The 15,705-nt window shown below is 33.5% G+C and overlaps 1 protein-coding gene across 1 annotated transcript in view; it reads left to right on the plus strand.

Annotated features, from left to right (window-relative positions):
• Window positions 1-15,705, plus strand: part of Nek7 (NIMA-related kinase 7) — a gene marked incomplete in the record, with an annotated part of 138,733 nt that overhangs the window by 98,601 nt on the left and 24,427 nt on the right. The window contains 2 exon segments of the mRNA XM_005375133.2: window positions 10,216-10,324; window positions 11,040-11,147. Coding sequence (XP_005375190.1) covers window positions 10,216-10,324; window positions 11,040-11,147 — 217 coding nt within the window.

Below are 15,705 nucleotides of genomic sequence, written 5' to 3' on the forward strand. Positions count from 1 at the left end.
ACCAGTCTGCATTCCCACCAGCAGTGGAGAAGGGTTCCTATTTCTCCACAGCCTCGCCAGCATTTGTTATTGGTTGATTTCTTAATGCTAGCCATTCTTGCCTCTTAACTGAGTCATTCTTTTCTTCCTGGCTTTAAAGATGGTTTTAGTTTCAGTCCTGGCTTTTTGTTGTTTTATTATGTACCCACCTTGTAGCTGATCTCGTTCATGCTTTTGCATTTAGTAATTCTCTGTACCCTTGGTGACTCCAGATTTCTTATCTTTAGCATGGAGCTGTTGTAGTTTCAAAAACATGTCACTCAGCATGTCTGTAAATAATTTCATGACCCTTCTTCCAGAGTACCCTCCTCCTGGGTGCCCTAATTTAGGCTCAGCAGCTACCCACAAGTTATGCATCCTGGAAGCCAGGACTCTTCTTCGATGCTTCCTCTGTCTCTCAGCTCCCATTCACAATATGTCACCAGGTTGCATATTTTTTCCCCTAAATGCCCATCCAGTTTCTCTCCCTGATTCCTTTTCCACATAATGTGAAGTAAATTGTCTCTCACGTATAACTAAAAAACTTTAAAACTCATTTCCCAACATCCAGCACCGATGTGTCAAATTTATGTCTCCATCAATCTTTAAGAGGGGAGAGGTAGGAAAAAAAACAAAAACAAAAAAACTCAGTTTTCAAAAAACTCCTTCCAGCGTTTCCTAAGGAAAGTAAAGATTAAACTGCTTATAGTATTTAGCAAACCTTGTGTGATACAGAAGATGAACTCCAGAAGGAGACATCTTGATCAGTTTTGTGTATTCACATATCCCAACTCTCTAGAACAGTGCTTGGTGCAGAGCTGTTGTTCAGCAGATATTTTCTGTAGGATCCAGCTCTGACTTTCCATCTTGTGCTCTGGTGCATGTACCTTCAGCTCCTTGAATGTGTCTGTCTTATTCCTTTTTCAGGGCATTCATGTGTGTGGTTGCTTCTGCCTAGGGTGCTCTTCTCCATTCTTTTTGAGTAGATGTCTGTTTAGATAATCTTTCAGTTCTTCACTTAGATATTTCTTCAAGCCTTTGCCTTTGATCTACAGATGGTTTTGTGGTATAATTGACCTTGAAGTATTGATTTCTTTCACAGTACTCAATAATGCAATCTTGGAGTTATTTGTGTGCTTAATTTATTGATATTTGTGTTTTCTGTCAGGTTTAAAGGTCTCTGAGGGCAGGGACCATGTCCACTTTGCTCACCAGGCTGTCCTCAGTTTCTAGGGATGGGCCTGGTGATAGTAGGAACTCGGATAGATAGATAGATAGATAGATAGATAGATAGATAGATAGATAGATAGATAGATAGATAGATACTATCTTGTTTTGTAATTTTTAGACTTTGTTTCACTTCTCCATTTCAACAGCCAGTAGGTGATGTGGGCAGTTGTGTGACAGCTTTCACAGTTCCCTACTGCTTCACACTCAAGGCTTATGCAGAGTTGCTAAGAAAATGAATAGTATGCTGGCATAATGGAAAGCGGTGTTCTGATAGAAGAAAGATTTTCATAGGTAGTGGGTGGAGAGTAAGAAATTCTAAATTGGTTTCTAAACACTAGTTCTATAAGCAAAGTTTTATGAGACTACATTAGGAAAAATCATAGACGCTTCTTTTATGAAGAAACATGACAGTGACTCAACAGTTAATGAAGGACAGCAGTAAATGCTTGAATTACAAAGAGCATGATTCATTTCTTAGAATAACAATGTAAATCATATTGTGTCACACAATATATTTAACTCTCCCAAATCTTAAGCTTAATTGGGGTAGAATAGGAAATATAGCTTCTAGTCTGTACTCCAGAAATGAACCTCTGGATAGCACTGCATCAAAGATTTTTACAAGTAAATAATTAATTGGTTTAGAGCAGGCTGACAAATATAATTAAGCAATTTATAATTGAAATATTCAGTATTTCTCTAATTAGTGACTAAGGAATACCTGAGGCTGTGGTCAGATGAAATACTTCCCAGATGAGTTTCAGGATAAAAGGAAATCCAGAATTTTTCATCATACATTTCTTCACTATTTGTAATCAGAATTTTAAAGTAAAATAAGACTCTTACACAAAAGAGATTTCAGTTAAGTTGTGCTCTATTTTCTTTAAATTGGACTAATACTTATTCTGCTTTGTACTGAGCCTTATATTGTTTCTTTCACTGTTCTAATGTGAAGAATTGAAACTAATATAAAAATATAGAGAAAACAATTATTTCATATTGTCAATAGAAATGTTGTTAAATTATTTTTAAGTTATATTTTATAAAATATACTTCATTGATTGAACTTTTATAAATGCCTACATTTATTATTACCTATTAGAAAGTGAATTTTAGATAAATAGAAAAAATACAAATCCATGTATTTGTATTTTTTAAAAAACCTACATTTTGCTAGAATATCAGTAAAACAAAAAAAAAATGACCTTATATGATAAATCTCTTGGAGGTAAACACAGAAGTGATATGAAGTTGTTTTAGCAGATAACACACATAGCAGATAATAGATAAGAAAGAAGTATTTTTATAAAAGTTTATTGTATACAATAAAATAATTCAATAATTGCTAGGAGTTTGGAGTTATTCCAACTACAGTTAATACTTATATATATTTGGGTATAGACTTTTGGATTATTAACTGTATTTCTACATTGTTGCTTGTGTCATTCCTCTTGAATTTGTAGGAGCCTCAAAACTTCTTCACAGAGGCATAAAATTACTTTCATATATCGATTTTGATGTGTTTAGAAGTATAGTTTGTATTAGTTTTTTTGCAGTATAATAAATTACCACAAATTAAGCAGCTTTAAAACAATATTTATTATCCTGCAATTTTTTCTGAGTCAAGATTCCAGGTGCAGGTCATGTGTTCTCTGCAGGGCCTTAGCAGATTGAAGTCAAGGTGCCATCTGCAGCTCTGAGCTCATTCAGGTGCCAGATCTCTGGTGGTTGAGAGAATTAATTTCCTTGCAGTTACCTGATTAAAGTCCCTACTGTCTTCTCATTTGTCAGTTGAGGGCCACACTCAAGTTTCTAGCACCTGAAAAGCCATCCCTGCCACAAAGCTCTCTCTACAGTCTGGCACTGTGCTCCCTACAGCTGGCAGGAGTGTTTCTCTGGCCCTGAATCTCAGATGTTTTGGAAATCCCTTGATTGAGTCAGGCTACGTAAGTCATATTTGGGAGATAATTGTCTTTAAATATAACTTAAAATCTTGTTTACCTATGATTAGCTTTTTTTATTAAAGACACATTTTTATTTTACTTATTCAAATTTAGAGGTTTTATTGAACATGAAATCACTTGAAATGCCTTTTACACTTTTGACCTTTGGTGCCTTAAAACAATAAAAGCTTCCCAGCAGTACTATCTACCTTTGATAACTCTGATTTATTGTTTACCAGCATACCTCTGCTTTCCATTTCAGCCTCTGGCTGAAGTGTAGAGCCTATGTTAGATAAATAGGAGAATTGCTGCAGATTCCCAGCGCAGTCTGTTTTCCACTGAGTCTTTTGTATAAAAGTGCCACCTGTGTTATATTTTACTTAAGAATTATTCTGAAGTCTGAAAGTTACAAATTAGTAGTATCCAAAAGAAATACACAGAACACAGAATTGATTTTATATATTATATATGTATACACGTGTATTTAGCTACCTTTACATATGTGCACGTCTGTATATTCACATAACTGTTTATTGTGTATGGCATATATACATATATACATGTATATATATAGCACAATGTGCTATACAGACTTATTTTTATAGAAGTAATATTGCAGATGAATTATCACTTGGATTTTCCTTGACACCTGTATAGTTTGATAGTAAAGCTGTATATTAGGGATTTTAGTGAATTTAAAATTCATGTAGTTATGTGAGTACAATTAAAAGATTTTAAATTTTGAATTGTGTTTACTTGGGAAAAATAAAAATTTTTAAGAAGCTCACAGTTTCTCACATTTGATTTGATCTAAAATTATCTTTACGGGACTGGGGATTTAGCTCAGCGGCAAAAGCGCCTGCCTGGCAAGTCGAAGGTCATGAGTTCGGTTCCCGGTACCGGAGAAAACAAACAAACAAACAAAAAAAACAACAACAAAAAAAATAAAATTATCTTTACAAAGCATGTAATACCACAAGCAGTGATTCTATAGACAGTTAAGAGCTATAGACTTCATGCCTTCTTTTAGTTTTCTATTGATAAACTTTTAAACTTTTATATTTTGAACTGTGTTTACTTGGGAAAAATAGTAATAGCTTTAATACCTTCATGTATTTTATTTTCATTGACTTTTAAAAATATCCTAAGTTTCCTTGATATGAATGTATCAGTGTTCCGAGGGCAACTGTTTGGGAGAAAGAACTTGGTGACTTTATAGAAACTTATTTTTCTTACTTACTAAAGAGTTTAAGGTTTTGTTCTGTTCTTTTTTCTTCAAGGCTTAATCATGCAGAAGAAATACATACTTTTTCACATTTTCAACCCTAGGACTAAATATAGTTTTGGCTTCCATTAATAACCTGAAGAATTTCTATTTGGGGGAATGAACTGATTGATAGTATTTGTCTTAGTTATTTTTCTCTCATTGCTGAGACAAAATGCTTGACCCCCAGAATTAAGGAGGAAAGATTTATTTAGTTCACAGTTTGTAGAGGTTTCAGTCCATACTTGGCTGGCTCCAAGGCAGAGTGGTACATGGCACAGGGCAACAGTTCATGGTGGTGGAAAATAGCAAAAGCAGCAAGAGCAAAAAGCAGCAGAGAGTAAGCCTTTTTCCCTCCCTTATATTGTATGTGAGCTACCCACCCCAGGGAGGGTGTCGCACTCACATCCATAATCCCAGCAAAGGACCATGGTTCAAGCAAATAGTCTAGAAGCCCCCCACGACTGCATGAGGCTTTGAGGGGACATCTAGACACAAACCACTGCAGTATTTCTATTCTTTTACATTATATTGTGGAAGTAAGTGTGCAATCCTAGATATCTCAACATTATGGGGAGTGAGTATTCTAGTAAAGTACATAAAATACGATGATAATGATAGGTATTTTCAGTGTCTCCTGGCTTCCAGTTCCATTCGAATTCACTTATTCAGTTATCTGAGTTTTACTCAGAATACCAAAACTGAAAATACCCACACACTGCAAATTAGTATTGCCTACTGAAATTCTAGTTGTGTACTTCACTGAAAGTTGTGTATAGCAGGTATTTGTGTAATCTGTCAGTACCTCATTGTACCTCTAGAAGAAAAAAGCCTCCATAGAAAGATGAACATGCCAGTCACACTTAGAACAGTCAGTCACACTTTGGGAAACATTCTCTTTTCCATTGCCAGGCTCTGCACAGTTAATTCTTTGAAATTAATGAGTGCAAAATATAGTTTTTAAAAAATGCATTATAATTGCAAAGTTATTTTAGAACACAACATCCCTTCGGATAGTAAATGTTTGACCTAATTACAAATGTATAACAAAGAACTATACCTGTCATCTGTGAAATATTTATAATATTAAATGTACCAATGAACTTTTCTGAAGTGTTTTGTGGTTTTTGCTTTGTTTTTATTAACTGGATATGAGAAGAAAGGGCATACCAGGAAACTGTCATTATTTTTAAGTGAAAATGTGCCAATCAGACATTAGTTGTGCTTTATTTGTAGTAAGATTGTAGCACCATATGTTATATATTTAGAAGTGGTGGCGCCTTCATAGATACATCCAAATCAGTGAAGAAACTGAGACACACCATGTTTAAGTGGCTTGTTTAAGGTTATACAGCCAGTTATTGTTGAGCTTCACAAGCAGGTCTATTATTAAAGGTTGACTATGAGGGGTATTAATGGCACACTTGAATATTTGACAACAATCCCAAGAAAGAAAATTTCTTCATATTTAACATAAATTACTTCCCCTTGTTAGAAGACATGGTGAACAGCTGGTGCTTGTAATTCTTTTTTGGGGGGGTGGTTGGAGACAAGGTCTCACGTAGTGCAGGCTGGCCTTCAGCTCAATTTTGGAGCCCAGGCTGTCCTTGAACTCACAGTGATCCTCCTGCCTCAGCTTTCTGAGTGCTGAGATTACAGGCATGTTCCCCTGGCTCTGGTACCTTTAATTGTAATTCTCTTAAAACTTCATTACTTCTCAGGTAATTATTGTTTTCTCTAATTATCTTCAGATATACTTCACATAACCAAGATCACATTTACTATTTTTGTTTTTTATGTTTTTTTAACCACTGGAGTACATTTCTAAAGGATGTTTGGTACAGTATAATTTCTAAGGGCCAATTATATAATTGCAGATAACTTCATTAAAAATTCATTGAGGGTATTAAACCAAATACAAGACCTACATGGCTACAAAGGTTGTCTTTCCATGAAACTGGCTATGATGGTTCTAGATGTTTTAGCCGAGAATTTTCTCCTAAAGATTAACATACCTAATTGTTGGCTTGGATATTTTTGTACACCACAGATATTTTATTTTAGTACATGTTTGCACTACATACTGTTTACATTTATCTTAGGGAATAGGTACATGTACTTAACACGTCTTGATTCTTTTTATTCCTCTTCCCCTCCCTACCCATCTTTTTCCTTCTGTCTCTGGGGTCCCCTCTCCCCATTTTCATTATGATCATTAATTTTTAATTCATGTTTGTGGCATGTAATGACTACATTTGTTGTGGGTAGTTGGTATATATACATGACACAGCTTAAATCTCTTTTACATACCCTTGCCGTTCCCACCTCCTGTGTCTCTTGGTCATCTTCCTAGATATTTTCTATAAGTCAAGAGCATTTTCTGTTCTTTTTAAATGAATTTATGCTGGGTAATTTCCATGAAGCTGTTCCAGAGATTTCTTTTAAGAAGGCTGTGTTGCAAAACTTAGAAATAAGCACTCCACGTTCTACATGGAGTTGTAGTGTCCAGCCAGGAACCATGTTACCTAGTTGAGGTCAAAAAAGTATTTAGGTATTCATTGTGCATCATATAATTGGATTTTGTCTTAGGCATTTAGAAAAAGATGTTAAGTAATTTAAACAGTGTTTTGAGTATTAATGTGCATTATTCTAGAATCATTGAATGGAAAGTAGTCTCTTTCACATTAATGGAAATCACTTTAGTGAGTTCAGATGTATTTTACTGTATATGCTGAATTTCATCTAAGTGAAACTTTGATAATCTTTCTATACTATATTTTCGCTTATATGTAATTTGATTTTTGCTTATAAATTTTGTATGTAGATTAATAAACTTTTTGTTAAACCTGGATTTTTGTATTTGATTAGTATTTTTTGTTAATTTGAATAATGTTAATAGAGGTAGAAAATATTTTTAAAAAATAAACAGTATTTTAAGACTAGTGTACTTAAAAAAAAACAAAAAATGTCCATATGATTCAGTATACCTCAGCATAATTTTGAACAGTTTATAAATATAAAATATCTAAAAATTTATGAAAAGCTATAATTCTATTTCATAGCATAACATAAATGTGTATAACAATTTTTAAAATATATAGTATTCATATAAACCTTGACAAATTTTGTTTATGTTATTTAAAAACTTACTACATGAGAAGTATACACATTTTTAAGTTGTATGTCTGTGTTAGATTTGTTTAACATTCAGAGCTGTATATATAGGGCTCTGTTTTTTCAGGAGAAAACAGATTTTTGAATAGTAAGGTTATTTGGCTAGGGTATTAAATTTTTAAAATATATGTACTAGAGTAAGTTTTAAGTGGTTTTATGGGTAATACATTGGCATTATAGACATTTCTTTGTGGTGCTAATACAAATCTTGCCAACATTAAAAAGAATTCAAGTTTTTATTGCTTTTTTGCTGTTCATTCTCTTTTAAGAGATAGCCAACAGTGCCACCATCAGAAAAGACAGGCTTTTCTCATTATGTTGATTTTCTCATAAAAATAAAACAGAAAACCCTGTATTTAAGAGGTGTTTGAAAAAAGCACGTGTTTAAACAGAGAAACAAAAAAATTGGGAGATGCCAGTGACATTATCAAATTGTCTTTAACTTACTTTGGCAAAATCAGATTCATAATACTATTCCTCATTCACCCATTACTAAATTGGATGCTTAAACCTTGCCAGGTCATTCTGTTGATACTGGCATTATGTTGATACTAGTTTACTGTCATCATTTTTAATTTGAGAGTCTCAAGGAAAAATACAAAAATAGGTCATCTTGGTTTGATATCTTCCCTCATACGCATTTTCAGTAATTTTTTGTTTATGCCGTCTCTGAAATTTGCTTTATTTTAATAATAAACTGCCAAGTTAATTATAATTATGAGGATTTTTATAATCTATATTAAAGCATATAATTTTTCTTTCATGGTTTGATACTTACATGATACGGTATATTTATCTTTGAATGAAAAGAAACCCGGTCCCCATCTTCCTGTTGACATCAAACAGTCCTCTGATATGCTAATGTAGCGTTGGGGAGTGCACATATACCGGCTTTATTTGGACTCATTCCAAGTCTGAGAGAAAATTATGTGTAAAGAACTGATTTTGCAGAATTGCCCCCTTCGAGTGAAAACTGATGTTGATACAGTATGCAATTAAAAAGGCTTCACATTGAAACATGATATGGGAGGTTTTCAAAATGTTAGTAAGACCCATCTAATTGTCATTGGGTGTTTAGGATATATCATTAATGCTGTAATAGCTATTAAAATAGCTAACAAATTCATTTCCATAAATGTATTGCAATAAAGATTAGCCCACAATTATTAGCTTTTTCTTAAAATTTATGCTTTTGGTATATTGTGTGCATATGAGACAGTAGATATATTTTGCTAACTATAAAGTGGGAATACCAGCAGATTTCCTTGTACTGTGTCCCTTTTGGCCTGCCCTCAACTGGTGACAGGTGTAAAAATTGGTGGTAGTTTTGAGCTTTTCAAGTAGTTTCTCTATACTCAATAACAAAAAATAAAATTAGTTGGACTTTTCAAAATGTCAAGTTTCCAGATAAACTGCATTAAGTTTCCAGATAAACTGCATTACATTTATAATTTGATATCTATGAAGTATACGTACTTTTTATCTCATTTATTTTTTTGTAAGGTGATTGAGGCAAAGTCTTGATATATAGCTCAGGCTGACCTCAAACTCAGTGATCTTCCTGCCTCAGCCTCCCAAGTGTTGAGGTTATAGGTGTTTACTACCACGCCAGGCTTCTATTAAGTATATACACTTTTAAAAGTTAAAATTATCAGAAAATTTTATGAAAACCTGTTTAAATGCAACATGTCTTCATGTTATTTATAAATATTGTTAAATAGGAAGCGAATTACATTTTTGATTTTTTAAAATATTTATGTAATGAGTCTGATGAAGCTAAGAACTTTGTTCTTCAGTATATTAGTATAGTTTTCTAGCAACTTTAATACAGAAAAATGTACATAAGCATATACCTTTGGACTTTGCAGTTATTTTAGTACCTCCCCTCTTTAGCGCTGCAGCCTTCTGTTAAGTAGCCTCTTGGTACCTCTGGCTTTTTGCCCCACTGTCCTATAAGTTTCTGCTCTGCTTCCCTAGAGCTTTGTTTCATTCATTCAAAGCAGTGTGCAGGTTTGCCTTACATCGTGCAGAAGTCTTCATGAAAACTTTTTAACATAAATTCCTTTGATTTATCTAATTTTTAATAAATTGTATTTCAATTTATTTTCAATTTATTTCAATTTAGTGAAATTATATTTCAAGTCACCAAGGTGGCTCATTGTTTAAAAGGAATTCTGTTGTTGAAATCTGCCAGGAAAATTGTCTTTTGATGACTATAATTACCTTCAGATTTCTGGCCTTTTTAATCCTGGCTTTTCTTAAAATGAAATTTGATAACTTCCTTTTAAGACAGTTTATCTTATAGGTATTTTTTGAAATAGTTGTACATTAGAAAGATGTATTTACATGGTCTGTGCTAACCTTAGGTATAATACAAAGAAAGTTAAGCTGTTATGTCAGGTAAAATTTTACTATAAAACATCGTTTTCTTTGTTCATAACAGGTAGATTAAAGTACATCTATTTCTGGTTTGTTTTGTGTTCATAACAGGTAGATTAAAGTACATCTATTTCTGGTTTGTTTTTCATGTCAGAATCTTAGTCTTAAACTTTTAGTTCTCATAATTATTTTTAATTTCCTAAAAAGCATTTTAAAAAACAGAAGAGGCTGATCCCTGAAAGAACCGTGTGGAAGTACTTTGTTCAGCTCTGCAGCGCGCTGGAGCACATGCATTCGCGCAGAGTCATGCACAGAGGTACGTGCAGCTCTCCCGGTTCGTACGAGAGTGAAAGTTACTGTTTTATGTGACTCTTCGGAGCATGTCAGATGGTGTTGGCAAGGAAAAGCAAATGTGAGGAAGCAGGTGAATATATAAGGAAAAGGGATTTTCTGTTTTCTTCCTTCGAGTGAATAATGTCCTGTATATTTAATGGCTACTCTGATTTTTTTAATCTTCACCATTAGTTTTTAATATGCTCCTCATGATCAGTGAAATGATGGAACTTAGTATGTTAGGGTACACTAAGTAAGTAAGTGAGTAATCCGCTGATTTGGGAATGTGAAATTTTCAAAGTAATTTACTTAGAGAAGATTTCTAACTCTCTGTAAATAAGATACGTAGTTATTATTAATCATGATTTACATATACTCACAAATTAATTTTAGTAAAATGTTTAAAATTGTTAAAAGACAAGTTTATTTTGTGTTTTGAATTTTACCCAAGGTTGCTTGAAAAGGGAAAACAAAATGTACTTTAAATGGAAACTGATAGTGATCTTCATCCTGCTACTTTGATGCTATCAGAGGATCCAGAACTTTGAAATACTATCAAAATTACTCAAATGAAGTACTTTAAATTCAAACTGTCATATTATGATACATTTTAGGTAGCATCATGATAAGTACTTTCTTAACTTTTATAGTTCCTAAAGTTACATCATCTTTCACCCGATCCCTTCATTTATTCACAGATATAAAGCCAGCTAATGTGTTCATTACAGCCACTGGGGTGGTAAAGCTTGGAGATCTTGGGCTTGGTCGGTTTTTCAGTTCCAAAACCACAGCTGCACATTCTTTAGGTAAGTGATGCAATACAATTTCATTCCCTTTATTGTTGCTGTTTTGGTCATGGTTAAAAAGAAATGAGACGTACTTGTCATATACCAGCTCTTACCCTTAAAACTACTCCTCAGGTCTTGAGGAGATACCCAAAACTCTGTATTAGGTATAATGTTTTCTTTCACACGACAGGTGAATACTTCTGTTAACTTGACTTCAGGCAGACTTCAGTTAAAAAGAAATACTGATTTTTATTGTCACCATGGATCCTTTTATTCCACATAATGTAGTGGTCAGATGGTATGAATAAACTATATTTTGGAAGAAGTCTTTAGCTGACCACTTAATAATACTATGTATAATAATTTGTACATATTTATTTAGTAAAGTAACAAATGGAGGTGGTTACTGCAGAGGAGAAAAATCTAAAGATGATCTGTGACGAACAAGAAAAAATGTTCCCTTAGATTGTACAGTAGAAGAGATACCTGCCCTTTATTCATGAGTTAACAATATAGCAGTACCTTTTGTTCCCAAAATAGAGTCAGATGTAACTGTAACAGCATCATATTAGTGATGGAAAAGAAAGTTGTCTGGTTTAGAAACAATAGAAATTCTTAAGGAGAACTAATTTTTTAAAAATTTTTTGAGTTGAGTAACATGAAGGGAGTAACATCTCTTAAAATTCTTCAGCTCATCAGAGTGTCTCTTAAAATTCATTAGAGATCATCTTTACTTATATGTCCAACACACATAAAATGGTGACAACCAGAATAATGTAAGAATTAGGCTGAAATAAGTTGGCTTCTGTTTTATTGTGCCTATCTTTGTGGTGTCATAAATTCATTGAAAGTCACGGCATTTTTAAAAAATTTGTCTTTAAATATTAAGGACTTTTAAATGGCCTGCTGATGAAAAATGAGTTACACTAAAAGAGAAAAAAATACAGAAATGAACATCTGAATTACTTGAATAGAGATTTCTGAAGTTTTTCTGGGTTTGTTACTGAGGTTCTGTGTGGCCGTGAAGCTGTCATTTAGTTTTTCTATATCTAAAGCAGTACTTGATACATAAGTAGACATTCAGTAAATAGTCACTGAATGTCAAATATTGTATCTTTGTGTAAAGTATGGTGGAAAGATAATGCTTAACTCTGTCACAGAATTTCAATTTTGTCAATTAATTTGAGAAAATAATATTTTACACTGATGTCAACTACTGTTTTCCCTCCCACTTTACATTTTTTACAGAGCTTTACTACTTTTTCTGAATTGAACAATTTGATGTAAATTCTATAAGTAATGAGTAAATTCGGGTAGCACTTCAGTAAAGTTGCATTGTGATATTACAGTGCTTCCAGTATAATATAGTGGAGAATTTCTGTGAAAAAAACTTAAGCTCTTCAAGCCAGTACCACTTATTCCTAGTAAAGATCTCTGTTATTGTCCTGATTAGAATGTAGTAACAGGATTCTGTCATTAATTTACTTAGAAATACAAAGTTACAATTACACATATGCACACAGTTGCACATACCTGGTGTACAAGTGTGTTCTTTAAATGCTGTTTTTCAGACTGTCACTCTGAACATGCTGAAGTCATCCAGTCCTGAGAATGCAGGATGTTAGTGTGAAATCTAGATCTTAGCCATTCTGAAAATGAACCTGTTTAGTATGCCTGATACTGCCTGTCACAAAAATTCTAAACAGGGTTTAAAAACAAATGCATCTTCAATTTTAGGTGATATGCTAGTCCAAGTTATGTGATATAGAAATAAAATTAATTTTAATAAGTTTAAGAGTGTCTAAAGCGAGTTTTATCAAAATCAGTTCACAGGATAATGTGGTTTTATATGTAATACATGTTGATACAATTTCTGTGCATTCTAAGACATATCTAAAGTAGGAAGTAGAAATGAGACTCTTGTTTTGATGGGTAAATCATCAGCAAAATAATTTTTTTCACTAGTTTTAAAAATTGCTTTCATTACTGCTTGTCTGCTGTACAAAGGGAAGGTTTTGATAGTTTGAAATTGAGGTTTAAGCAAAGTGCATCGAACATCAAAAATTAAAGTTTGAACGCTAGCTTACTACAGTTCTTTGGATGCAGTAAAATAAAAATTCTATTTAAGGATCAAGAAAATATATCTGCTAACTCTCTTTCTCTCTCTTTTTCTTTCTCTCTCTCTCTCTCTCTCTCTCTATATATATATATGTTATGTGGTGATAAAGATAGCAATCCTAACACAGACTTATTTTTGTTGGTTCTAATTTTAACTTGTAGAGAGTTATTGCTCTTCCATGTTGTCATATTTTTAAGAGCAGACTTAAGTTTGCTTGTAAGAACTGTGCTGAAAAGTAACTGAAAATGTGGCCGCCTATACAAATTTATTTTGCTCACAGAAAATATGAGAACTGTTTTTATTGTATGTTACTGAGGATAAAATCTGTAGGGCATGATATATCCATAAAACAATGTCTAGATTTTAATGAAGCTAAAGTAAATATGGATATAGTTGTTTTAAAAAATCTGAGTAAGTTTTACTTTAAAGTCTGTTATGAAATTACTTTAAATGCATCTATTTTGAGGAATTTAAAAATGAAAAGATACAGTGTTTTAGAAACATTTTTATAGTCATATCTTTGTTTTTTATAAAATATACTTTTAAAAATTCGAAGATACTATTTTAACTTACTTGATTTATTTATAATTAAGAGATTGGCAAGTCTGCATTTCTTAGTTCTCTAGTTTGCATTTCATTTGTATCAGTTGATATTATAATAAGAAATTAACATTTGATATCATTTATAGTTCTACCCTGTCTTCAACAGCAAATAAAGTTTTCTAGATGGCCACATTCCCAGTTTTCAGAACCAATTTTATAAAGCATGGCAACATAGAATAGTAATCCTTCGAATTCAAACATTAAAAATTGCAAATACTAAATCTGATGGTGGTGGTATTCAAACAATATTCAGATCCTCAAAACTGAAAAATCCTCGGGACCTTCACTTTTTAAAACATTTCCTGTCTACTACCACCACATACATTCTCTCATACTCTGTCTACTTTCCATTCTTGATCTATAATTATTTCATAATAATAGACTGGGAAATACCCTCTTTTGCTGCTAATATATTTCTTTAATCTATTCTGTATTATGCCCCCTGGCGTTATCTTCCTCTAAGACATCTGATTGTTACTTTTCTCCAAATGTTTGATGGTTCTCTGCCCTGAGGCATATGCACAATTCTTTACAATATTCAGGGCATTGTGCAGTTTGGTGTCCTCTAACTCTTCACTCATTGTTGACTTTCCTTCCCACATCATACAGCAGCCTACTTTTCCTTTTGCTTTGTACAAGAGAAATAGAATGAAATGTTCTGAGAGAATGGAGAACACCTGGAACTTGTGTGTACATTGCTCCCAGGACCTTAATCAAGCCTTTTATTAATCTTCTAAAATGTAGTTTCTAGATTTATAAAAGTAAAAGTGTGAATAATAACCACCCTGTGTTTAACTGTTATCCCCTAATTAATTGCTAATGAAATATTATGACTGAAGTTTTCTGAGCACTGTGATACACTGTATATTTAAGTTGCTTCTGTTAAGATGGTGGTGGTGGTGAAGCTGTAGAAGAAGCAGGAGGTGCAATTCTTTTTTTAAAATTGATTCGTTCAAATAATAGTTTTAGTGCCTATGTTACGCAGATGCTATTCTATGGACAAGGAAGGTAGCCTCAGCAAGACAAGTGTCTTTAGGGAGCTTATGGTAGGAGAAAATAGATGGTAATAAAGCAAATAAAGAAGTAAGATGAATTTTAATGGTATGCAAGAGAAGGACTAGTAAGGAAAATACTTCAGAAAGGGGCAGGCATCTCTGCGGAGCTGATATTTGAGTTAAGTTTCAAGGGATGCAAAAGAGGTAGTTGTAAGTGAACCCAGGAAATAGGAAATAATCTTTCAGTCTGACTGAAAGACATTTCCCATCAGGGGTAGTGCAGGATGACGTTTGCCTACAGAAAGTCTGCTGGAGCAGATGGCAAAGGGGACAAGACCAGGTTCAGGGGAAACCCCATTGAGTTCCTAGTGCAGTTTTCTAGGCAGGCTTTTGCAAGGTTGTGAAGAAAAGAGCCACATGAGCTGAGTTCAAGACAACAGCCATGGTGTGATGTTCCTTATCAGTTTCAGGTTAGGCATGGGTGGGGTTGTATACTGCTGACAGGTCCTTCTGGTTCCCCACAGTCTCCGTCTTTCCCTGTCAGTGTCTTAGTGCGTACCGCCCAAAACTGAGTAAAGTGTACCTTGTTGGAGCTCACCAGCACACATATCAGACAGTTTTACTGCTGTGATCTATGACGTAGACCTTTCTGGTTTTCTGTCTCCACCCTTCTCCTTTTGTTTCATACATGAATTTACATTAAGATTTTCATGTAATCTGGACAGGGGTGTGGTTAGAGAGGTTAATTGCAGGATATTACACATATCTCTGTGAATGTCGCTTTTTTCATATTGTTTGTCAACCTTACAGGTGTAACAAATGTTAGAAAATTTGTTATCTGATCTACATCATAAAGATT

Source organism: Chinchilla lanigera, unplaced genomic scaffold, assembly GCF_000276665.1.
Source record: "Chinchilla lanigera isolate Chin_1 unplaced genomic scaffold, ChiLan1.0 scaffold00005, whole genome shotgun sequence".
NCBI lineage: Eukaryota > Metazoa > Chordata > Mammalia > Rodentia > Chinchillidae > Chinchilla > Chinchilla lanigera.